Source organism: Hydra viridissima, unplaced genomic scaffold, assembly GCF_058129835.1.
Source record: "Hydra viridissima isolate aposymbiotic clone 2 unplaced genomic scaffold, HvirCarnegie_v1 scaffold_13, whole genome shotgun sequence".
Taxonomy (NCBI): Eukaryota; Metazoa; Cnidaria; class Hydrozoa; order Anthoathecata; family Hydridae; genus Hydra; species Hydra viridissima.
In genome coordinates, this window is record NW_028324312.1 from 5,214,054 (window position 1) to 5,240,878 (window position 26,825).

Below are 26,825 nucleotides of genomic sequence, written 5' to 3' on the forward strand. Positions count from 1 at the left end.
ACTTCGTTGTTTTAAGAAAGTCACTTAAGTTAGCAACTATGCAAAATGAACAGTTGTTAAGCATTTCAGATGGCCCTATCAACCAAATAAAAGTTTCAACCCTGGCACTATATTCTGGTAATTATAGGGGTAATACGATAAATATTTTAAAAGTTATTGCTTTTGTGCAGTTAACATTAATTTTGGTAAATAAAATGTTGCTAAGCAATTTAGGTATCTATACAAAGCAAACTTATCTAAACCACAACCTCAAATTAGTAAACAGTGCAAAAATGGCTCTTAAACTTTTTTATATAACGAGTTATTAGTTTTGTCCAGTAAAAGTGAATTCTGGCCCACTGTATAGTGGTTTGAACCAAAATTTCGGCCAAAACAGAAAAAGTAAAAAGCTGTTGAAGCAGAAATTTCTGATTCAGCATCGGCCGAAACCTATACCAAAGCCGAAAGTTTCCATTCGCTACAATTAGCTGCAACATTTCAGCTAGACGATATTTTAATTACATAAGTATTTCTTATTATTAAAAAAGTAGACTTTAATAATGAGTTTTAATAGAATAAACCACAATTGTTACGACTTTTTAAAGAATAACTTTTTCTTTTTTAAAAAATTAAAAATTTTTTGGAGTGCTTACTGTGGTGTGTCCTAACAAAGTCCTATGCTTTAAGAAAGTCCTAATTTAAGAAATGACATATTTTGTATATATAAAAGAAACATTTGTGGAAAATAACTTCATTGTTTTAACTAGATATCTAGTTAGATAAAAAAACTAATTTTTTTCTGTTTATTTTATGTATACGAAATTTGTCATTTCTTAAATTAGGACTTTCTTTAAGCATAGGACTTTGTTAGGTCACACCATGGTATGTTTTTATCTAAAAAATAAACAGTTGGATTGTTCTCCTAAATGATATTTTATCAGAATCATATCGAAACATCGGATCATACCAATTCATATCCAAACCCATTATCGTAAAAAATATCGGTTAGTTTTGATATTTTGATAACGATACGCAGATCCTTAGTGTATACTTAATTAGCAAGCAATATATCATCTTAAAAGTTCAGCATACTATCTATTACTTGTTTTTTTTTTTGTTTTTTTTTTGAGTTCAAATTTGTAAGGCTAGGATAATCTGGTTTTAATTGGTGTTGGTAGCACTCCAGTATTTTACAGTAAAAATCTAACTTAAAATGACTGATTGTCAAATCAAGTTCACTCATTTTTATGTTTACTGTCAATTACTACACAGAATCAATCAAATTATAGTTATAATTTGCGTTCTATGTTTGACAGTATCAATAACAATGCTTTTTTTGTTTTTTTTTTTTACAAAAAGACAATTATCCGTTAATTTTTAAGGGCACCTTTAAAATTCATTTTATGTACATTATATTTGTTTGAATGCTGCATAAAAGTGAACAATAAAAAACATTCCCTAAATCTTTTTTTGAAACACTTTTAAATGGAAATGAGTAAATTCCAAAAAAAAATATTTAAAATGAATGTTCTAAATTGTACTATTTCAAAATTATAAAAAATTATTGAACTTTTGTTATGGTAAGTTGAACTTATTGCAACATTTTACAAAATACAAGATAAATGCTTTATCCTTTCATATCTTAAAGATTTCCTAAATTATAAATGGTTAAGTGTTTGTAAATCACCTAATACAAATAATTAGTTTAACATTTCTTTTCACTGGTAGTAATATTATTTAACACTCTCATATTTCAACGATTGGTTGATTTGTTTAAAGTTATTTGATTTAATTTAAAATGACAAGTTTTTAAAAGAAGAATGGATTAATTCATACCAGGGACATGCAAGTTCAATTTTGAAACTTGATAAATTTGAAAAACTCAAGTAAATTTGAACTATTTAACTGTCAGATATTTGAACTATTTGAATTTGCAAAACCTGATGAAAACATGTAACTGGTTTCTAAAAACTCAATATATTTGACTCAAAAAAAAAAAAAATTAATGACATTTGATACTTGTTTTAACTAATTTAATAGTTTCTTTGAGTTTTTCAATTTTATCAATTTTTTTATGTTTTCTAGTTAGAAAATTTAGTTCTTACATTCTCTTACAAGAATAATTTAATTCACAGGTTTAATTTTTTTCTTCCAAACAATAACAAAAATCAATCTAAAAGGTTTGAATTACTATTGCTTAATTTATTTTTAAATCAATCCAATCATGACAAATTAAAGATTGACTAAGTCAATATTCTTTTAGGCATAAGTTTTTTAAAATTGTTTACATGAAAGTTTGTTTGAATGTGGCTGTGCCACCTAACTCAGGAAAACGTTTTTTTAATGCTAATGATGAGGCTGGAGTGCAAACAACTTTCTGTGCAAGTTTTGTGAGAAGAGGGTAAGTATTTGCCATCAATCTCCACCATTCCAAGGTGTTTGTGTTTCTTGAAGCGAAAGCAGTGCTGAGATATTTGTCTAATTAATTTCTAATGTCAGATTTGCCAGCCGCTCAACTGAGCTGTTTCGACTGATTCAGGTATAGTAGAACTTGAAAAACTGGATTTTCATCCTCATCAAATGAAAATGCTGTGCCACCAAATCTTTTGAATGAATTTTTTACCTTTTGTTGAACTGCATCTTGAACCATGTCATAAAAGAAAGGAAGTTTCTGTCTAGAATATGTTGTTCTTGACTTGACAGTCATTGTAATTATCAACAATTAGAATTTTTTAGTTTTGTTTTTGAGCAAAGCCAGTTTTTAATTTTAATTTAGCATTAGACTTTTTGAATCCTCATGTTGTTAAGACGATGTTAACAAATTGCTAATACCATGTTAATAACAAATGATTCAATATTGTATTGATTTATGTTCTCAAAGAATTATTATGTTTGTCTAATAACTTAGTTTAACTGGTCTAAACTTGATAAATTTGTAAAATTTGATCAAAATGACATAATAAAAATATCAGTTTTATCAAATTTTACAAATTTATTATTCAACTCAAATTATTTGAAAACTTTTTACTATTTGACAAACTTCTACTGAAAAACTTGAACAAAATTTTTAAACTTGAAAAATTCAAGCTTGCCAAATTTGACTAACTTGCATGTGCCTAATTCATACAAATTCTAAAAAAGGGTTTTTTTTAATGAATATATTCCATCATTTCTTTAAAAAAACTTATAACTTCTTTTTATTAGCTATCGTATTTTCTGCTTAATGGGAGATGGTGAGAGTGCTGAAGGTAGTGTTATTGAGGCAGCTAATTTTGCTTCCTTTTATAAACTGGATAATTTGGTAGCTATTATTGATGTTAATCGTTTGGGTCAAAGTGATCCTACAGCACTTCAACATGACCTAAATTATTACCAAAGGATGTGGGAAGGACATGGGTAAGCTATTACTTTTTATTAAAAATTTTTTTAAAAAAGGAATATTTAGTTCTTGCTTGTTTATTATGAGCTGTAGTAATAAAAGCTTGATATGAACCTTATGTAAACTCAGAATAAAAACAGTTTGCTATTTTCAAACCTGAGCCAAATAAAGTATAATTGGTTCTATAGATGGCTATACCATATATAGCCAATACAATATATTTACATGTTTTAATAGATATTGATTGATTTCAGAAGTTGTGGTGGAGTAATTCAAACAACTGGTTACTTCATGTCAAGTCTGGAAATTTCTCAGCTGCTTAATTCAAAATATTGGTCTTTTCTATGTCTTTAAGAAAAATTGCCTGTCTGAAAATCTGCATTTTTTCAATCTCAGTTAATGCTGCTAGCCTACTATTTTTAACATGATTATAACAAAGTAGGTCCAGTTTGATCTTTAAATGAACATTAACACCAAGTTTACAACCTGACTTGTTGAAAAGTACATCTCTAGGAATTTCAAGTCAAGGAGCTTTTACTTTACCTAAGCAATAAACTTAGGTAAAGCAAAATTTTTTTTTTTTCAAAAATGTCCTGAAATGTCCTGGAATTTTTTTTTCTAAATTAAGTTAAATTAACATTATTGAAGTAATATAAAATTTTTTATGCAAAAAAAAAAATTATATAAATGGTTTGAATTTAATTTTAAATAAGAGAGAATTATCTATGATTTATTATTTAAGTGAAAGGTTTTCTTTATTTTTAATATATTGCTTAAATTACTTTGAATTTTTGCTTTATTTTATTTTTGTTTTGTTACATCTAAAATTGTGGAGTTTTAAGTCATTTAATAGGATATAAAATGTCCTGGAAAACACAACCAAAATGTTCTGGAATGTCCTGGAATTTAACTTTTAAAATTTTGTGGCCACCATGCACAATTTCACTTGATTATCAACCTTCTTGCAACCATTTTCTCTTTTCCAATTATTAACTTCCTTCTTCCTTCCTAATTTGGCTGGTCAAAAAAATGGCGTGTTGCACATTTGTAGAATGTGCGTGTAATTATGAGGAAAAGGAATGATGTGAATGCACCTTTAATAAATGGAAGTTAAAATGACTTGGATAATTATTTAAGAATATGAAAACAGGGCATGCAACATCTTTTAATTCCTCATCAATTTTCTGAATATAATTTTTCATAAAGCTATCCAGATTCAGTTTGAATGAATAGTTAATCATCATCAACAATTCCAGAATCATATGCAAGATCTTCCACCCAAGTAAACTTTTTTTTAAAAATGGGTTTTAACATTTGCTCCAAATGTAACAGCAGGCAGTGATGTTTTCTTTATGTCTAACTGCTTTTTGCACTTATCTTTAAAAGAACTCTCTTTATGCTCAGGTTTAATTTAAAGCTTGTCTCATCAACATTATAAAAACTGTCTGGATGATCATGAAGCAAACCATACTTTTTTAAAAAGTTGTGAAAATGTTCAATAAATCTCTTGATTCTGCTGGCTGAACATTCCTGCTGCTTTGCTTATAGATTCAAGTGTATGAAGAAATATTTTCAGGAATTCTTTTAAGGATAAATTTTACCCTATATTCTGTTGGATGTTCATTTTTAAAACTGTGAGGTTTAAAAAGTTTCCATACATCTGAAGTAGTCTTAATTAAATGTTTTAGAATCATCCAAATCATGACACACTAAGCTATTTAACCAATTTTTCTTTAAATTTAGTTTACACATTTTCATAACCATTTTTCTTCAGACCATCTCTGTTTTGTGGCTTCTTTGAATGCTAACTAATTGTTTGCTCTGACTTTTTTGAGGCAGTATAAACTAGTAAGGTTCTTTCAGAAACCTTTTTTTTTTTGCAAGGCTACCTTTAGAGAATGAACTTTATATTTTTGATATTTTCAAGATACAGTGGCATTTGTAGCTTCCTCTTCTTCAAAACTGTTACAATTTTCAATTGATTACATATTTCAATTGATTACAGTATAAATCACTTAAATTACTTTAATTAATTAAAAAAGGTCTTCAAAAAACTTTTTATGCAAAGTTTAAGTTTTGTTGTAAAAATGCAAAATAGATTTTTCTACCACAAAAATTAGGTTCATTGTTTACATAACTTTAAAGTGTTTTATTACTTGAATTACCAATTACATTCACATGGATGAATCAAAAGTTTTAAAGATAGTTTTATTTTCTTAAATATTGTCATCTAATAAGATAATCTTCCATGAAGTATAGAAAAAAACAATCTTGAATCATAGCAAATTTTTTATTTTATTGGAGAGAATTTCAATCATTAACATTTAGTTATAGTTAAATGATAAATGTTATATTTTTGGTCAAAATGGTTTTATAGACAATTTTACATGTTTACCAAGCTAGTCAGAACATATCAAGTATTTATAAGCATAGTTGCAGTAAATTGTTTTTTTCAGCAGTAATTTTTTTATTTCTCATAAAAAAAATTACTGCTGTAAAAAAACAGTTTGCTGAGGTTAAAATGTATTTCCTAATTTATGCTGTAAAAGATTTTTAAAAGTTCAAATTTGAAACACACTTGATCATTTAAATTTTTTTCTTATATTTCACCATAATTATATTTGATGTTTTTGTAACAGCTGTATTATTCTTAGTGCTAAATAAAACAAGTTTACTGCTTTCCCAAATCAAAATTAGTAAATTCCTAATATTATTAAATGGGGCTGATAAATGAATTCCTAAAACTTTTTTGTTAGCTTTTATGTTGGATAAATGGAAAAATAGTTTACAGTTTTTTTATTTTTTAAACTAGATTAAAAATCCAAACTTGTTTAAAAACCTTGACAATTTAAGAACAAAAAAAATTTTTTTTTTCAATAATGTTTTGTTAATAATACAAATAAATAACAAAAATTTGACTTTTAAAATAATATTTTATTAATATTACAGTTAAAAAACAAAAAAAAATTTACTTTTTTTTTAAAAAAAATGCTTTGTTATTGTTACAGATAAAGAGCATAAAAGTTATCATATTAAATTGTGTCATGTATTGGAAAAGATATCTCTTACATGGCAGGTTTGATTAACATGACAAGAAGATCTATTTTTAAAATTAAAAAGCAGCAAAGTTTTGAAAGTTTATTGGTTAATCATTTTTCCTTTTTCAAACTCTTTCATTAATAAGTTTAAAATGATAAGAATATTGAAATTTTTGCTGAGACATTTTAAACATTTACTGATGTTTTTTAAGTAATTTGCACAAATACTGTTGCACAATAATGGCTAGTTTTAATATCTTGGTGATGATTTAAAACTATTTGAAAGATTGTATGTGGGTAAGATAGTGTACTGGAATGAAGCAAAAGCTGTTTCTTTTGATAGGAAATCTTCATAGGAACCTTCCTCCTCTTTATTTTTGAGTATTAAATTTCTCTGAAATACTATTTGTCTATTGTGTGTGTATTTTTTTAACTTTATGTTCTCTAAATAGTATTAAATCCAATAACATAACCCAACTAAAAATAGTTTTAATTGCATTATGTGCTACTTCAGTGTCAAACATTGTAATAAAATACCACACAGTCTTAAAATTACTCTAGTTAAATTGTGCAATATTTAGTTGGGTTTCCATTATTGTTGATGGTCATGACATTGAAGCCATATGCAAAGCTCTTTATGATGCTGAACACTCCAAGGGGAAACCTACTATCATACTTGCCAAGACTTTTAAAGGTACCTTTATTAAATTATTATTATATCATAACAGTAATAAAACAGATTTTTTCTTTTTATAATATTCTTTTTGTGCTTATGTGGGATCATTTTTATAAAGAAGTGAACAAGTGTTTCAAAGAATATCCATCATTTATTTTCAACAAAATTTTAACTTGCAGTGTGCAGCATTTCAATCCCTACTCTGGTTTTTGTTTGTAAATTTCTAATAATTTCTGTTGCTTATATTCTTTTTTGGTCTCAATATTTTTACTAAACTTTGGCTTTAGTGAAGTTGTACAAAATTATAAGTTTTTGTTCTTTGAATTGAAATCATCAGTTTTTTTTTTATAAAGTTGTGGTGATTGTTTCCTATGCCATAATTGATGTTGCATTATTAACTATTCAATAACATTCTCTATGCTATGTAATTAAGAAAGTTTTTAATATAAGCAATAATACTTTGTTAACAATCCAATAGAAAGTTTAACTTTTTCATAAAGGTAAAGGGATTCCAGGAGTTGAGGATCAAATAAATTGGCATGGTAAACCAATTGGTGATAAGTCAGATGCAGCTATTTTTGCTATAGAGAGTCAAATGGTGAACAAAAGTATCAGTGGTGAAAATGTAAATGTGCAATTAGTAGTTGATGATGCAAAAGCTATTGATGTGCAACCTATCTATTTATCAGAACCGCCCAACTACAAAGATACTGATAAGGTTCCTTTATTAAATTAGTTCTTTTTATTTAAATTATAGACATAAGGGCTACTTTTCTTTGCTCAAGTGAAAAATTTTTTGAATTTTCATATAAGAAAACTTATGAAATAGATTGCTACCAGAGAAGCATATGGTTTTGCTCTTGCTAAACTTGGGCGATCCTCTAAGAGAGTTATAGCAATGGATGGTGACACTAAGAATTCAACATTTGCTATTACATTTCAAAAAGAATTTCCAGGTTTTTTTTTAATTGCTTTACATTTCAATTATCATTTATTTTACTTACTATAAATGTCTAAAATAATATGTATGTAAATTTGTGGAACATCTTTTAAAATACAATTTAAAACTTTTTTACATTTTCATAGAACGATTCATTGAGTGTTTTATTGCTGAGCAGAATTTAGTAGGAGTTGGAATAGGATGTGCCACACGTGATCGTACTGTTGCTTTTGCAAGCACATTTGCTGCATTCTTTTCTCGTGCTTATGATCAAATTAGAATGGGTGCAATTTCTCAAACGAAGCTGAAAATGGTTGGATCTCACGTTGGTATTTCAATAGGTTTGTGAATATCAGTTGCTTTAAAAAACATGTCATTTTTTTTTTCTTTTAAGCAAAATAATGTTAATGGTTTTATGTAGTTGTTTTAGTATAGATTAGATAATCGAAAATTTTTAATGCTTATTCCTTCTCAGCTATAAGTTTTTGTAGTCTGTCCCAGTAGGGTGTCATGAAAATTACTACAACAATTTTTTGTTTTATGCTATTTTAACATCCTGATATTTTTAAAATAATTTCATCTTTTTGAAACTGGAAACTAAAAGAAGTTATAATCTGTTAGGATTTAGCTACCATGAATTGTTTAAATTTGTCATAATATGGTAATATGGTAATACGCCGTATGAGCTTATAGAATGGAGTTCTTTTGAACTAATTTTCACTTGTGATTCAACAGCAGAAAGTGTAAATCAGATAATAATTATACCTATGAAAATTCCAAACTGCCCTCTTTATGGACAGTGTATAGAGCAGAAACGGCAAAAAAAATTCACTCATTTGAAAAAAGGGACGATTTTATCACAGGACAGAGCTTATCATGAAATTTAATTTTCACTAACTAATAAAAACAAGATTCCCTGACTAAAGTGATGGCCTTTTATAGTGGTGGCCTCAAAAAATGAAACTTTTACGTAAATTTTTTTTTCCTCTTATTAGAAAATAGTAGTGAAAGGAAAGTTTTTCAGTTTTTCACAGAGACGAAAGCTCTCTCTCCTTTTCCCACATTCTTTCTCCCTCCCCCGCATTATTTTTCCACATTGTTTTATATAATATTATGTGACCGGCTGGGAGAAAAGGTGCAATGAGCGCGGTCACTAAATGAGAAAATCAGTAAAATACAAGTTGAGGTCAAATTTTAGCTATTTTTATTATTGATGATTTTGCTTTGTATGAACTCTGAAGTATGTTTGGCACAATTTTTTAGATTTTTTATTTATCAGTAATTATTATTTGTTAACAAAAAATTATAATATGGAAAAGTTACCATAAATGCACGTTTGAATAGCATTATTTGTAAATTTAATATCTCCGGAATATGTAGGAATATCACTGTGAGTTTTTTTACGTTTTATGCCAATGACTACAGTGATCATATTGGCTCTTTTAACTCCATCCCGCACTTTTGTTACCTTTTCTCCCAGCCAGTCACATGTATTTATGTAACAGAGTAAAAATCTCATATTGAATATTCAAATATCGCTATCTATATCTTACAACATCACAACTTCGTATGGGATACAATTAGTTTTTTTTTATCGATTTTTTAAATTCTACTGTCTTGATAGTGGTTTTGAAAGGTTCAGTCGTCTATTTTCATAGCTCCCCTGTCAAAATTAAATAGGCAATATAATTTAAACAGCACTCTAAGTATTCAAATCTTGTTTACGTGATTCTCTATAAATATTTACTAACTTATATAGAGTATTACAACTAATATAGGATGTTATAACTTATTTAGAGTATTGTGTTTTTAAAATACCGTAATTATAATCAGGGAGAAAAAAGAATAACACACCCTACTGCGTCAGAGGACCAATGTTTTATAAAAACCTTTTTTAAAAAAAAAAATCATGTAGGTGAGGACGGTCCTTCTCAGATGGCCCTAGAGGATTTAGCTATGTTTCGTGCTATTAATAATTGTGTTGTGTTTTATCCTTCCGATGGTGTATCATGTGAGCGTGCTGTGGAGCTTGCTGCTAACATTCCCTCCATGTGTTACATAAGAACTAGTCGACCAGCAGCTTTAAATGTTTACCCAAATGATACTTCTTTCGCCGTTGGCCAAGGAAAGGTTTGTACTATTCCTTATTAACAGGCTTAATATTTGTTTTACGATGATCTTGATAAAATGTTTTGTTTTTTAGGTTATTCGTCAAAGTGAAAATGACATATGCCTGTTGGTAGGAGCTGGTGTGACATTGTATGAATGTTTGAAGGCCCATGAATTTTTAAAGACTGAAGGCCTTAATGTTCGTGTGTTTGATCCTTTTACAATTAAACCAATTGATTTTGAAGGTCTTTTTTCAAATGCAAATGCCTGCGGGGGTAAAGTTATTGTTGTGGAAGATCATTATCCAGAAGGTAAAGATTTTATTATCAGATTGCATAAGATATACGTTCATTGCATTTGAAGATCGTTGAAGTAATTAAATAAATAAAATAATGATGGTGCCATTTAGTTAAGTTACTCCAATGATGTGCTATTGTTCTAACTGTTTTTACACTTCAAGAAATATAGATGTAATATATTAAATGGTTACTAAACGAGTTTGAAATTTAAGATAATATATTTTCAGGTGGGCTAGGCGAAGCTGTGTCTGGTGCTCTTTCTATGGCAAAAGATATCAGAGTAAAAAGAATTGCTGTTAATGGTTTGCCAAGAAGTGGTCCTCCCGATGCACTTCTCGAGATGTTTGGCATAAGCGCAAATCATATTATTGCAGCCGTGAAGAATGCTTTTTAAACAGCTTGATATTTTGGTAGCTTAGTGTTTGTTAAATAATTAAAAAATGTAAAATAAATAAAAATAAACGTTGAGTTAAATAAAAAATTATAATATCTGTTATGTTGACACCATAAAGAAATAGTGCTTTACAATTTTATGCTTCTGCCAATTTTCTTGTCTCATTTTAGTAATAAGTAAAGACTTATTACCTGGTTTAAAGTGGATTTAATATTTACTTAAACCAGCGAATAAATTACATTCAAGGCAATAATAATATTGTTCATCCTCATGACTGGGGCGGGCATGGGATGCGGTTCAATAATCTTAACTAAATATATTAAAATGTTAAAGGGCAAAAACAGTCTTTATAAAACTCTTATTATACTTCAGCCAAATATCTATTAAACACGAATTTAGTGAAAAATATTTACTCTGATGGTGGGGTTGGGGGGAATCTTAAAAGTGGACGTAACAAAAGTCCGACCGTGTTAATTTATGCATATATATATACACACACATACGTACGTACATACACAAAATGTATTTTTATATCCCCTTCGTACACGGGCACATGAAATGTGTTTAAAAAATTTTTTTTTGAAATAAAAATAATGTACTAGGCCTCCTTTATGGGGTATGTAAAATTTTGTTAAAATATTTCATCAATTATTCAAAATAGGGCATGTGTACATTTGTACACAGCGTGTATCAATCTTGCTGTAAAGGTTTTTGTAAACAATATTATATCAAAAGAAATCCTTACAAAAAAACTCAAAAAGCTGAAACAAATCAATAGTTCATATTTAAACCTTTCTTTTAAAGATATAAAAATATTTATGTCATGTAGTTACCTCACAACATTACCAAATCAATACAAAAAAAGAACAAAATGTTTTTCAGTTTTTTACCAACGAATTATTTCATGTGAAATAATTGAAAACAGTTTTTATCACCAGTGCAACAAAGAAATAGATTGCACTTGATGCATTTGACTTTGCTGCGACCATTGCATCCTTCACATTTGCACCGCTGACCCAGTTCCTTGATGCAGACAGGGAAATGGTCGAACCGGTCATAGCGGATCTCCACCGCTGGTCTTTCTGCCGGTCTTGCCCGCTTTGGAGGAGGTGTAACCACAGAAGATGTTGATGTTGACAAATCACCTGAATCTGTGATTGGTGCTGTTGAAATAATTCTTGGCCTTCCAACTGGTCGGCAAGCAATTGGTGTTGTCAAGTGGGCTTTCACTAGTGTGGCAGCAATCTCATTTCTGAAATTGAGGAGATCCAAACTTTGTCTTTTTGGAGTACCATTTTGTATTTCAATGTCTTGATACTCAAGCCATGAATTGACAAGGGCAAAGTCCACGAAGTAAAAAATCATGCGTAAAGGCCACTTCTTAGTTTTCGCCTTTATCCTATACAAAGCAATGAGGAAGTCCATTTTGTCCACTCCCCCCATGTTTTCATTGTAGAATTTTACACATTTGGGTCTGTCCACTTGAATATATTCCTTTTTCCTTTCAATCCACCTTCTTACTGTGCCCATTTCTTCGATTCCAACAAAGCTGGAGGCAAGAGTGACAGCTCCATTGTCTACCCACCTGACCACACATATGTCGCCTTCTGCTGAGACTTTGCAGTCGGTTAATCCACGTCCACACTTCTTCATTTCTTTTTCAGATTTTAACGGACACCCCATTAATCTGTTGGATTTAACAACACCTAGGGACTGAATCCCTAACATTTTCAGCTGTCTAATTAGGATCGTGCCAGTAAAGTAATTATCAAAACAGAGCTTGTAGTTTTTATGTTTTGGAATAGTTTCTGACAATCTTAGGACAATAGAAGCACCAAGTCCCAGGTGTTTGTACTCTTCTGATATGCCTGTACCTGCACCCTGATATAGTTCGAAATCAACTGCCCTACCAGAGGTGCCACAGACAACAAAGTTTTTTACCCCTACTAGATTCGGCTTTCCTTAGATGAACTGTTTAGCAGGTACTCTACCAGTGAAAGGGATCATCTGCTCATCCACAGAGTTGTACTCTTCTCTTGGTAACTTGAGACAGCGAGAACGTACTGTTAATATCAGAGGCTGAACTTTCCAAAATTTATTTGTTCCTTGTTCTGGATTAGGATCGGCATTGATATGAACGCTGTTTCGCAGCTGTAAATAGCGGTTTATAGGCATTACATCTGCCACTGCATTTACTCTAGCTGCTCTTTACCAGTACATCCTTATTCTGGGAAAACCTAAATTTGCCATTACTATTGTGATACCAGAAAAATTCTGAATTTCATCTGTTGTAGTATTTAGAGTTTTACCAGTTTGGCGTAGATGATAAATGTTTGTTTGTTCAGCAAATGTTTCAAATATTTCTGGTTTAAAGTAATTAAAAAAATATGAGGATGGTGAAAGTAAGCCATCCCCCAAGTTCAAATTGTCCAGCCATTCTGAGCTGCTTTCAAATGCACCTCGAAGAGACTGCCACTTGATCTGAGTCTTTTTTTCTCTTTTGTTCCCACTGTTCACAGATATGCCGGGCTGATCATCTTCATCTGGTCTTTCAATTTGATCCTCAATTTTATCAGTCAGCATATCAGCAGCAGAAGGGTTAAAGGTCTCATCCCCAGAGTCATCAGAATCTGATAATTCAAGTTCCGAGTCATCAAGATGCTGCAACATATCTTCAACTGTAAACCGCCTTCGTGAATTATCTGAAAACATATTTAACATATTATACTTATTTATCTTTGATTATAAAATCAATTTGATAAAACTTAGTAACAAAATAAATATGACAGGCTTAAAACAGATGTTTGATTATACAAACACAAAGGCAGGGGCATTAGCTTCAGTAGGTAGACTTAAATAAATAAAATATTTAATTTTTAATGATTCTAATACAACCTTTTGATATTAAATGAACAGCTAAACTATTAAACAAAAACATTTTGTATCTGAGATTTAAAGAAATATATATACACACATGCAATTATTAACTCACGACAATCACACAAAACGAAATTCAATGTTGAGTTTCACCTTACTAGTTTTACTATTCTCTCTTCTCGTTGCAATTAACACAAAGTGTGTACAAATGTACACAGTATTATAAAAAAAATTTTTCAGCAAAGAATAGTCACTTGTTATATTTTTAACTTATGTGTATGCAATTATAAACATATTATTAAATACATCTGATACAAAATTTGACTTGAGATAATTTATAATTCTCAAACTATAATAAAGAAAAAACTTACCACGAAGTATTTATTTGCCTTGCAACGCCATGTTGAAATATCTAGATACAGAAATCTTACTTAAAGAAGACAAACTACACGAAGGTAGGACTGGTGTGCACTAATGTATGCATCGTGTTTCAATTATTATTTTGCTTAAGCTTCATAGTAAAAAATAAACATGACGAAGTGTGTACGTTTGTACACATTGTGTACGAAGGGGATATACGCATGCATGAATACGAAAAACGAAACAAGGGCATCTTAGAATATGTTGGTAAGAAATAAAATAACTTCAGTGTCTTTTTTTAGTCGGAAAGGTAGTTTGTTTTAAGTGATTAATCTTTGGTTATGCCTACTTCTCGTAGAGGTTCTATATCAAACTTTTGCTAACATTCTGTTGGTACGGTTTAGTATGAGAGTGAGGTCATTTGCGTGTGTTTTGAACGTTTCTTATCTATCAAAAGTTCTTTTTGAAAAAATCAAAACCTTCCACGAAGGTCTTATACTAGGTACGTGCGTATCTGGGTTTTTACGGCGCCGATTTTAAAGACAAAAACTGTGACCTTTTTTTTTCACAGCGTGCTCGAAGTCGGTGTGGTAATGATGTATTTATTTGTCTTTTTTTTTTAGAATTTTACATCAGCTTAGACTTTATTGAAAAAGTAGAATGTTTTATGTTGAATAAATTATGGTTTTTTTTACGTGTAATAAATTTTTCAGATTTTTTTATTGCTATTTAAAATTGTGTTCCTGTTCTGGCACTGCATTGATATTGAAGGCATATTGGTACATATTTGAAATTTTCCAGTCAACTGTATAGATCTATTTTCTATGTGCCTGCCAAATTTCATTAAAAAATATTCATGACCACATACCGTATTTTTCGACCCAGTGGAGGTACCATTTCCACCTCTTTTAGCGTTAATGTTACTGTTACACTTTATAAAACTGTTTCTGCTATTGTTACTGTTACTTTTTGTTATAAATTCTGTTGTTTTTTTTTACAGTTACCAGTGATTTTCATTCGGTTTTAAAATTTCGTTTCTGTTCCGGAGGTGCATTAATATTGAAGACATGTTGGTACATATTTAAAATTTAACAGGCAACTGTATAGATCTATTTTCTATGTCCCTGCCAAATTTCATCAAAAATATTCATGACCACATACCCCCCTATTGTTCCACGCAGTGGAGGTATGTATTTCCACTTCCGTTACATAGTGTTAGGGGGAGGGGCGATTTTTGACAGTAGAGAATTCAGTATATTTGTTTTTTTTATTCATTATAATGATATATTTTATTAGAACTGTTATTTATATAATTATCTTTCATTGAAATTCATTAATAACGATAAAAATAAGGCGAAAACGCTGAGGCTTTTAATGTATTTAAAGATCACCTCCATAAATATATATATATATATATATATATATATATATATATATATATATTAGGGTGTCCCGTTTTCAGGGTTACATTTTATTTTGACTGCTCCTAGCATTTTTCTGCTGCGTATATGTGAGAAAATGAGATCTGTAAAGATTTAGAGCTCTAACTTTATTTTTGTGACTACACAAGGATCTTTGAACTCACTTCAAACCTAATTAACTTTTTTATTCAAACTGCTCCTAATTTTTTTCTAACTAATGAGGGTTAATAGTACATGGTTTAAGATTAGCCTGTATCTTTCAAACTGTGACTACAGAAGCACTGTAAAAATAGGCTGTTTTCACCCAAAAATCATGATTTTTGAAACTTAATATAAGTTTCATATTAAGTTTCATATTAAGCCATATTAAGTTTCAAAAATCATGATTTTTGGGTGAAAACAGCCTATTTTTACAGTGCTTCTGTAGTCACAGTTTGAAAGATACAGGCTAATCTTAAACCATGTACTATTAACCCTCATTAGTTAGAAAAAAATTAGGAACAGTTTGAATAAAACAGTTAATTAGGTTTGAAGTGAGTTCAAAGATCCGCAGTTGACACAGTTTACCCATTTTTATGCGGTTTGACGCGGTTGACAAAATCAAACAAAATACTGACCTTATCATAATGAAATGGGTCTAAATCGATCTCCGAACCCTTTTCACACATAATTAGACCAACAAAAATCCAAAATTGGTTAAAAAGTACAAATTAAATGTTTAATTCTATTTATATATTATACTAGACATAATTTAATCACTAATTCTACAACATATTAACATTTTCTTTTCTTTCCACCACCCCTTGGGGTCTTCCAGCCTTTTTTTTCTGGTCCACTTCTAGGAGAAAATCTTGCCTCAGCTCTTCATCAACAAAGCCCTGTATAAGCTTAACATTTCTCTCTGCAGCATCATTAGTTACAGGAATGTTGGAAATAAAATCCTTGAACTTTGTGTAGCAAGACAATCTGTGTCACACCTGGGTGGAATCATAATCCATTTAAGCTACTTGCTATCCATTTTTAAGATGTTAAATATCAAAATGAATTCTGAATCAACTAACTCAGACAATCTGGGGCTCTCTCCTTCTTTTTCAATGAAACCTGAAACATTAACCTTCTTATACATAAATGACAGAGGATCCTTTTCCTTTGAATCATTTATCATTAGGATTCTTTCAGCAGCTTGAGTATTTTCCTCATTTGACACTCCAGGATCTAGTAAACTAAATGGTCAAAGTTGGATGAAGATACCATGTATGGTTTGCAATGTTATCGAGAAATTCGGCTGCATTATTAGGTCTGCTCTTCATGTATGACTTCATCTCCCAGATTGCTTCTATGTCATGTCTTGAAGAATTCCAGCTTTTTCATAAATAGAAGTGACCTTTTTAACCAAACACTGACAATTTTCCTCAAAAATGAGCTAAAATCATGAGAAAATCCACAGCAGAGAAGGGTGTTATCTTTGATCATAGGATTTTAGATCAGTATTTTGTTTGATTTTGTCAACCGCGTCAAACCGCATAAAAATGGGTAAATTGTGTCAACTGCGGATCTTTGAACTCACTTCAAACCTAATTAACTGTTTTATTCAAACTGTTCCTAATTTTTTTCTAACTAATGAGGGTTAATAGTACATGGTTCAACATAAGATTAGCCTGTATCTTTCAAACTGTGACTACAGAAGCACTGTAAAAATAGGCTGTTTTCACCCAAAAATCATGACTTTTGAAACTTAATATGGCTTGTGTAGTCACAAAAATAAAGTTAGAGCTCTAAAACTTTACAGATCTCATTTTCTCACATATACGCAGCAGAAAAATGCTAGGAGCAGTCAAAATAAAATGTGACCCTGAAAACGGGACACCCTAATATATATATATATATATATATATATATATATATATATATATATATATATATATATATATATATATATATATATATATATATATATATATATATATATATGTATATATATAATTATTGTAAATATTTCAAAAAAAACGCGATATTTTTTTTGCATGTTTTATAAAATTTTATTATAAATTTTACTATTACGTTTTAATCATTAAAAATACTTTGTTTCTTTAATTCGAAACTTTTAGTTACGTTTTTTAATCGTTTTGCACATTTCACTATGCAAAATCATGCGCAAACTAACAATGATTCAATTACAAAGCTGCCGTTAGCCGTTATACGAAAGTTGCATTTTGCTTAAGCAATGCTTCATAAAAATATTACTTAATTAAGTAACATTTGATTAAATGAGCATAACTTTTTTTGTAATGATTCTTTTTTCATAAAGTTTTCACCATTTTATTACAAATTCAGAGCTCTTTCGAACCATATATAAAACTTGAATAAATAAATGGTTTGAAACTTTTACACACGTACCTACTTATACCAACTTTGAACCGTTTCAACCAAAAATTTATGACGATTTTAAATATTTTCAAATATTTAAGCGGTAATTAAAATAATATTAAAATATTTAAAAATGGCAAAGTTAACTATTTTAAGATAAGAATTAAAATTATAAGATATCAACTTAAATTTGAACCTACCAATTAAGTTTTATGTTAGTAATTTTGTATATTATATCTATAAATTTTAATTTTAATAATTACATAGTTTTACAGCAATTGTTGTTCACATGGTGTTTGACGTATTGGAGAAACCATAGTATAGCATTCATATTATTTGATGACATTTTTTTAAAAAACTTTATAAAAATGTTTAATGAAAAGCATAACAACCAATTTAAGCTAATCTTTTTTTGTCCGAGTTATGGACAAATTAGGTTTTATGCGTCATAGCCTGCGTTATTTTACTTGCAGGATCTTTCCTCTTATTTTGCTCAATTATTGGTCATTTTACAAGAGATGCTTTTGAATGTAAATTTTATCTGTAAATCTATGGTGTTATCATTTTATTAGATCTTTATTAACTTTTCTGACTCTTTTTTTTTAGTTAAAAAAGTGCTAATCGATGGAGAGTTAATAGCTATTAACAATTATGTTTCATATGGAAGTAATGGGATATTTGAACAATCTTTAAGATTTTGAAGGTTTTCAAAATCTTAAAGATTGTTCAAAAAGAGCAGTCAAATTAGTTCAAAAGTTCATAATTAAAAGTCAATAAATTGTAGAAGAAATTTTTCTCTTCGCAAATGTTTATATAAAAAAATAACCATAATAAAGCTGCAACTAAAGAGATTCTTTAGAAGTTTGTTATCAGTATTTGGTTGAGATAATATGATAAACTGTTGAATGAAAGAGAAATATTGATATATTTTTTATTTGTTCAATTTTTAATGATTAAACGGTTCACTAGTATGTCATGAGGAATGTTAAGCTGGATTGTTTTTCAACAATTGTTTTTACTATTTTTATTGATAGAACTGGATGACGCATTTATGTTAGGTACTCGAACGCAGAATAAATTTAAATAAACATTAAATTTTGGTGATAAAAAACGGAACAAAACGTAATTAAACTAAAGATTTAATTACTTAACATAAATAAAACAAATATTTAACAAATATCAAAATAATTAATATTCAACAAAAACTATTGCAACAAAGATTAGCTTTATGATCTTTAATTTAAAAAAAAAAAGAAAAAGCCTAACTTTACTGTTTTTTTTTTTTTTTTATATGAATTTCTTTTATATTTTTTGTTTATATTATTGTAAACATACGTCATACAATGGTAAAATAAGATTGTCACATCTTTTTCTCGTCGTTTGTTTGGTTGTTAATAAATACAAAGAACTCATATATGTTAAAATTAAAATTGGAAATAACCAATGCATAACGAATTTATGTTTTTGAGCATGTGTCTAAGCCATCGGGTAAATTGATGTACTTAATAATTTATGTAATTGAAATGACTTTAATTAATCAGCTTATAAATATTATCAAGGTTCGGAAATTTAAACCTATTATACTTTTTAGTGAAGTTTTCCCTCATCTATTGATCAATTAAAGTACTATCTTCATATATATCAGGCTGATCAAGATCACTTTGTTATTGCTAGAGTTTTTTTACAAAGCTTAATTTTATTCAGGATCAGCGAACAAAAATCTGAAGTGAAAAATTTTCTCGATGGCGAACGTAAATAAAGTAAAAAAGGAAACTTCTAGAAGGTTTAGCCACACAAAGTTTTGTGCGAAATGTGATAATACAAATTCGTGCTCGTGTTTGATAAAAACAAACGGTAAGTGATTTTTATTAAGAGAGAAGGTCTCTCATTCTTTTCCTAGCAAAATGCATTATATATTGCGCCTAATTATTATGAGAATGGTTTTTGTCTATACAGGTAACTTCAATAACAATTTATCTTTGCGGGAAGGTTCAGGATACATCGGTTCATTAAGAGGTAACATTAATTCATAGTTTGTCATAGTATTTCTCTCCTTGTTTTGACGGATAGTATTTCTCTGACAGTTTTTCTCTCCTTACATTGTCAGTCCAGGGATTACATTGACGGATGTTGGCCTAAAAAGTAAAGTTAAGACAAAATATTTCACCGGAATTTAAACTCAATTAACGTTTTTCGCATGAAGGCCACAACCAGATGGCGCTTTTTGAAATGAAATTGAACATGTTTTTAAAAGACACTGCAAACAAAAATTTTTTCTCCATTCATTTGATTCCATCCGTTTTATTAAATCTATTTCCGTTAATATTTTGAAACAACTAAATGAATTTACCGATGAAGTAATAAAATAACAGAAAAGTTTATATATGCATTTATATACACACATGACAGAATTGAATAGACACTCAATAAATCAAAATTTTTATTAATAATGGTAAATGAAACAATAAAAAAGCTTTTAAATGATTAGAATGTGAATAAATAATACTTAGTTGACATCACGTTCGCATTTTTGAAATTAGAACCCTTTTAGGCATGCTAAAAATTAATTCATAAAAAACACTCTTTGTTATGTTCCATGCAATAATCTTATATATTTCGCCTTTGATGATGGCTTCTCATTCCTAATGCGAAGTTTCCGGTCTATTATACCCCAGAGATGCTCGATAGGGTTTACATCAGATGGCTGACTCGGTCATGGAAGTTTATTAATCCAATTTTGATTCAACCAAATTTGATTTGCTTTGGCAGTGTGACAAGGTGCTCCATCTTCCATAAATAAAGAGTCATGTTTAATCATCTTACCACTTTTGAGTATTAAAAGGAGTCTTTCTCGCAAAAACACAGACACTCAATGAATCACAATTAGATTCTTAAGGTAATATCAATTAAGCTAACTATGTTTCCTGGAAACATAGTTGGCTTAATTGATATTACCTTAGGGCTCTACAAGCTCTGACCAATCATCACTCCATGTTGCACCCCAAACCATAAATGAAAACCTCCATGTTTCACTGTTGGCTGCAATCTTTTGATTTCAAATTCAAAGTTGACTTCTCCATTTTTAGAGCCTTCCACTGTCTGAGAATAATGCAAGTTGTAGCATATCAGGGAATATGACGGAGTTCCAAAACGTTATCTCCACCATTTCACAAATCTTTTCTGCACATGATATTGGCTGGACGAAGTAGTGGGTTCTTTCTTGTTGCTCTGCCATAGCAGCCTGGTTTATGAAGATAACTGGTAGCTGTTCTGGGACTGACAACAGCATGTATTCAAAATCTGATGTCTTGCAACGTTGATAATCTTCACCGTTTCTCTTAACAAGACGCAATGTTTTAACGGAAGGCTCTGAATGACCTGGGTGTTTTAATGTATATTCCTTCCCCTTTCTGGAAAATTGTACGATCATTCATTAACAGTAGAAAGTGAGATTAGAAGTATTCCTGATATTTTCTGTTGACTAAGTCCACCTTCATGTTGACCAATAAAACGACCTTGTCAAAATTTAGGCAAGTCCGATACTCCTTTGGACCTTGACATGCTTAATCAATTAGATATATAGTCTGAAACATAAAATCTCGGTAAATATATCTTAACAAAAATTTATTCATCTTAACAAAAATTTATTCACATCATATATAAAGTAAGAATGTAACAAGAATAAATTTGAAAATTGAAATGTTTAGGAAAATCCTGGGAAGTTTATTTACAAACACAATTAAGTTACAAGAACTTACTAAAATTTTCAACAACTTTCAACAACTTTTTTTTCCTACTCTTGGTTAAAGCAATTTGTTCGGACTTGACTAGGTTTTATTAATTGTATTATTCGACATAAAATGAATCAGCTTTAATATCTTTTCTCACGCAATACTTCTAAAAAAAAATCCAGTTGTTTTTCTAAAGATGGTATCAAAATTTTTTTAAAAATCTCAAAAAATTTGAATTAAAATTCTGATAACTTCAATAACTGCCAAAGCTTGACTCACTGAGTTACATTTAAAACTTGCAGAGTTACACTTACAAATTGCAGAGTTTTTTTTTTCTTTTGCTGTAAAAATTTTAATATTGTTTTAATGATGATCATTTTAATGATGGTCATTTTATCTACTTTAAGATCATCAGTTCTCATCTCCTTTATGATTATAATTGCTGAAACATCTTCATAAAAAACTTGAGTTAAAAACTTATCAAAACAATAGCAGTTGCGTCTTTTGTGATTTATTAACAAAACAGATAACGATTTTACTTTGTTAAAATATGAGTTTCTACTCGTAGTCTTCAATTGCATTAGTCCCTATAAACGTTGTATGTTCAGCTAATCTATACCATCAAATCTCTTGAAATCTTAGAGATGTCATTTTTATGAAATTAGCTTGCCTTCTTATCTTCTTTAAGCTCTCTATTTTTATTTTCCAATCATAAAACGTCGCAAGGAATGCAGGTTACTGATTAGAATCACTTCTATTAGTCACACTAATCTGTTCTCAACACTTTAATAAATGTCATTATTAACTTACTTATCTAGAACCACAGGAGATTCAACTCTCCATTAAGGTGAAAAAATTTAAAAAGCCACTTATCAGAATTATGGTTGTAGTTACAAGATATCGGGTTTTACAAGTTATTGAAATTACAAGTTCTCTGGTTTATCGCATATTTAAGATAGAACTATAGTTCCTAAAACATCAAACACATAAAATTATTAGATTGTGCTAAGTTAAAAAAGGATATTTGTATTCAAAAGATATTTCTAATGAATCTCTGGTGAATTTATGTCATTGGAAATTTTTTAATTAAAGCTATTAACTTAGGTTTGTTTAAACATGCGGGATTTTTATTCTTTTAAGAAGTAGTTTTCCTGTAATCCTTTTATTGAGATATTATCAACGAGGAAAACAAAATTGTTTTAAAAAGTATTAGTTAAACAGCATAGGGTTCGCAGGCGAAACAAATTAGGATTTAATAAATTAATAAACAAACCTGCTTAACTTTTAAATACGAGAGCAATAATTCTCAAGTTGTCCAACTATTTGTAAAATAAATAATCTGAATAAAAAGGTAAAAATAAAAATGAAGGAAGAGAAAGATCACTCTACAGCAGTCTCTATTTCTCCGACATTTCTAGATGAAGGTATAAGGTACTTACAAGTTTTATACGCCATTTTCACTTTGAGAATGATTTTAAAAAACAACAGTTAAACGTGTGTTAAAAAATTGAAGCAAGATTTTTTTGTTTTTAGAAGCTTACCCGAATGAAGAGACTTTTCCTCATCTTGTTGTCGCAAAAGGATATGGTATGGTTTTATTCGATTTTGTTAACTTTATTTAAAGTAAAAAAAAAAAATCATTTCAGGTGTACATAACAATGGAAATCGCTCAAACATTTGATAATTTTTGTTAGAAAATCCTAATCCTAATCCTGAAAAGAAAAAAAAATTGCAAAACTATTATAAAAAATTTATTGAAACAATTTAATGCAAACAAAATCTAAGAAATAAGTTTCCAAAATATTTTTAAAACAGCTTTCTATAAGAGAACTTTTTTTTGGTCAAAATATGTGCGTATCATTTCAATTATATTTTCTGATGTCGAAACGTTATTACAAAAAATAAGTTAAGAAATCTAAATAGCTTATTCACCTCTCTAATAGTTTAGGCACCACGCCAGTAATTTTAAATTTAATTTTTTATTAATCTACATTTTAACAAAATGAATATTAAACCTAAGTTTTTAAACAAAAGAAAAGTTCTAAAATTAAATCTTGAATAAGTTTAATTTCTTAATTTATTTTTCTTTTTCCGAAAAAGGTTTATCAACTGGATTGGCAGGTCAACCAAATATATTTACGCTCGACGCACGGCAAGCAGGTTGTGGAGACTTTGACGTAGTTATTAATGGAGAGTCACGTGCTTCTATAGAATATATTGAAGAGGATGAAGCACTCTTCAAAATAAAATATCAGGTGGCATTTCCAGGAGATTATGTGATAGAGGTGAAATATGGTGAAAAGCATATACCAGGTAAGCAGTTTGGATTAGGACTGACAAACTTCAGAATTAAAATTAAATTTAACAATTTAGAGTTTGATATATTTCAGCAAAACTTCATCTTTTTGCTCTCCAGGAAGTCCGTTTGCTACGAAAATATTAGATCCAAACTTTGCTGAGCATATTCCTTATAGAGCAACAGAAACCCGTAGTTTGAATCAGTTAGATGTGCGAAACAGATCAGAAAGTGCAAACTCGACAGGGTCAGAACCTATTGCATCAACAAACGATGTAAACGAAGACTCTAACAATTTGCCATTAGAAGCACAAGTACTTAGCCCAGCTGGAAAAATGATAATTGGCAAAATTGTAAAGAAAACCAATGGTGAATACGGAATAAACTTTCCACGTGAAGAAGAGGGAACTTACAAAGTCACAATTGTAAACAAAATAACCAACTCGATCCTCCCCGGATCACCGTACGAAGTTCTTGTAAAAAGAAAACTTTGTTCAAACACTTTAACTATTGCAAATATTGGTGAAGCAAACTGCTTTAGTATATTTGGTACTAAAAGTTTGGATTTAAGAAATTTATGCGTAGCAGTTGTGGGTCAAACTGGTATGAAACTCAGAGTTTTCCAAAATGATGCAGACTCCATTGACATATTGTACGAAGTAAAGCGAGCTGGAATATACTTATTTCATATACACGACAATAGTAGACATTTACCAGGTAGTCCTTTTAATGTAAAGACTAATAAAAAAAATATTTGGAAAGAAAACACAGACGAGATAGATTTGATAACATACACCGTCACCATATGGCATGGTTGCGATGTAAAGCGACAAACCTTGTCAACAAAAATGGTGAGCCCTGCAAATAAAATTGTTGCACATACTGTCACTCGTCTCGGTAGATTTTTGATGGAGCTAAAATTTATGCCGTCAGAAAATGGTCGATATACTTTATATATTCAATTTTCAGATAATGTAATAGATACCTTTCATATTGAGGTGGCAAACTCACGAAACACCAGAGATTTATTTTCTGTATCTGGAGAAGGTAAACATACAGGGATAGTAAATCAGCCTAATCACGTTTACATCGAATCAATGGCTTCACTAAAAGGATTATTTTCTGTGGAAATTGATGGGCCAGATAAAGTAAAAATTATTCAAAGTCGTAAAGATGAAGGCAAAATATTTGTAACTTACATCGGTCAAAAACCTGGAAATTATTTGTTATCGGTGAAATACAACGGCTTTCACATTGGGGGTAGTCCGTTTCATATAATCATGTTAGAGGAAAACTCTATTCGTAAACAGTCTCTTGCAATTGAAGCTCCGTCAAAGATATCTAATCCCCTTCTCTGTCGCGCATTTGGATTAGGCCTAAAGGAGGCTACTGCTGGAGTATCTAGCACGTTCACAGTAGATGTTGTCAATGCCGGTACCGGTTCGCTCATGGCTGGTTTCGAAGAGAATAAATTCGTACGAAACGAAATTGTATGTAAATATATAGGAGATTGCATTTACGACGTTCAGTATAAAATTGATAAACCAGGATGTTACGTGCTTTCTGTACTCTGGAATGGAGGTAACATACCTGGAAGTCCTTTTAAAGTAAATGTTACCTCTTGAAAAATCTCTTTGATTTGTATATTTATTTATGCTCTTTACTAAGTTTTTAAGTTAATCTGTAAATTATTAAATTTTTTTTACTCCTATATAAAGTTATAAATACCTCAGTGTGAGGAACGCGTGTGTGCAATTCGAAATCCGTTACATCAAAATATAACGCATTTTCATGCGAGATTATCAACACTACTTTCTATTTATAAAGTTGTTTTTTATTTTCAATATTTGTTACATTTATTTTTTACCAATGTTTTAATAACTATTATTTTGTTTTAATAACTATTGTATAGCTATAAATAATAACTATTATATCTTGTTTCGATAACTAATATTTTAACATTCTTTTTGATTTATGTTAAAAGGGTTCAGACTGTCAAAGAACTTTTTCAATTTTCTTGTCACCAAAAAAGTAATAGCGAAGAAGTTATAATAGTGTGGTGTTAGCAACCGCATGTATACTATTTCTCGTATGATTTCTTATATTTTCGACAATTAATTCTTAACTTTATCATACTTTATAGGACTTTTAGTTCTTATTTCAACAATCTTTTGTTACATTCTTGGGATTATCCACCCAAAACTCTTAAAAAGATCCCTTTCCCGCTGTGTCCGTGCCCGCACCTTCTTACTCAAAATAGGCATATAGAGCCCCAAAATTAACGCTCAAGCATGCAATCAAGTATGAAATCGATATTATTTTAAAACTTTTTAACTTATTGATGAAGTTCAATTTATCATTTATCTAACTCATCTACAGTGGTAATCACAGACATATCACACCTTACGTTTTTTTCATTAGAGTTTTTTTTTTTTTATTTCTTTACAATTTCTTTCTTTATTATAAAAATTTAAAGCTATAATGTTAACTAATTTCCATTTATTAGCTATAAACCATTAAAAATAAAAATGAAAAAATTATTTGTAACTGACGTATAACAATAACTATTTCAAAGTTTACAAAAAAATAATGAAAATTTGTCATAGAAGCATAGAAACAGCGCATCGAAAAAATAAAAAATCGGGATGTATTTAAACACTCGTATTTAAATTACATTAAAACATTTAAAATAACATTAATATTTTGTTGAGTACACCCTTATTCTTTATTACTTCAGCAAGTCTTCATGGCATACTGTTAATAAGCCTTTGACATCGTTCAACAGTGACATTCCAGACATTTTGAATTCCCGTCCATACTCATTAAAATTAGAGATTTGTTTATCTCGTAAAGTCACCCTAATATCGTTCTATAAGTTCTTGATCGGATTCGGGTCGGGACTTTGGGCTGGCCATTCTAGAAAAATGATCTTATTTTCCTCAAGCCAAACGTATTTGAT

At 29.6% G+C, this 26,825-nt stretch overlaps 2 protein-coding genes and 1 long non-coding RNA gene across 8 annotated transcripts in view; 2 read left to right on the forward strand and 1 right to left on the reverse strand.

The window, feature by feature from the left end:
- The window catches only part of LOC145194615 (transketolase-like protein 2), a 31,052-nt gene extending 20,099 nt beyond the window's left edge, over positions 1–10,953 (forward strand). For both annotated transcript variants that reach the window (XM_090069950.1, XM_090069951.1), the window contains 8 exons: positions 3,184–3,375; positions 6,978–7,090; positions 7,573–7,790; positions 7,902–8,028; positions 8,159–8,353; positions 9,928–10,142; positions 10,216–10,432; positions 10,648–10,953. In XM_090069950.1, the coding sequence (XP_089926076.1) occupies positions 3,184–3,375; positions 6,978–7,090; positions 7,573–7,790; positions 7,902–8,028; positions 8,159–8,353; positions 9,928–10,142; positions 10,216–10,432; positions 10,648–10,814 (1,444 nt within the window). In that variant the 3' untranslated portion in view covers positions 10,815–10,953. The remainder of the gene's footprint in view (positions 1–3,183; positions 3,376–6,977; positions 7,091–7,572; positions 7,791–7,901; positions 8,029–8,158; positions 8,354–9,927; positions 10,143–10,215; positions 10,433–10,647) is intronic.
- An 8,238-nt stretch (positions 10,954–19,191) lies between these two features.
- On the forward strand, positions 19,192–25,819 carry LOC149880152 (filamin-B-like). Of its 5 annotated transcripts, none has more exons than XM_090070459.1 (6): positions 19,192–19,327; positions 19,544–19,693; positions 19,796–19,855; positions 23,104–23,157; positions 23,671–23,883; positions 23,961–25,819. In XM_090070459.1, exons 2-6 carry the CDS (start codon positions 19,582–19,584, stop codon positions 24,011–24,013), a joined length of 492 nt encoding a protein of 163 aa, XP_089926585.1. In that variant the 5' UTR covers positions 19,192–19,327; positions 19,544–19,581; the 3' UTR covers positions 24,014–25,819. The 5 variants fall into 5 exon arrangements, with proteins under 5 accessions (XP_089926585.1, XP_089926581.1, XP_089926582.1 ...); XM_090070455.1 differs by having other exon boundaries at positions 23,987–25,819; XM_090070456.1 differs by having other exon boundaries at positions 19,267–19,398; positions 23,987–25,819.
- Positions 19,699–22,006, reverse strand: LOC149880153 (uncharacterized). The gene is made up of 3 exons (XR_016446227.1): positions 21,885–22,006; positions 21,598–21,736; positions 19,699–21,423 (listed from the first exon to the last, which is right to left on the reverse strand). It is a non-coding gene; the product is annotated as an uncharacterized LOC149880153 (long non-coding RNA).
- Positions 25,820–26,825: the final 1,006 nt, after the last annotated feature.

Coding starts and splice junctions, on each gene's coding strand:
- LOC149880152 (XM_090070455.1), top strand. CDS start 19,582: ATGGCGAACGTAAATAAAGTAAAAAAGGAAACTTCTAGAAGGTTTAGC. Junction 19,694..19,795: donor GTGTTTGATAAAAACAAACG/GTAAGTGATTTT, acceptor TTGTCTATACAG/GTAACTTCAATAACAATTTA. Junction 23,884..23,986: donor TGGTGAAAAGCATATACCAG/GTAAGCAGTTTG, acceptor TTTGCTCTCCAG/GAAGTCCGTTTGCTACGAAA.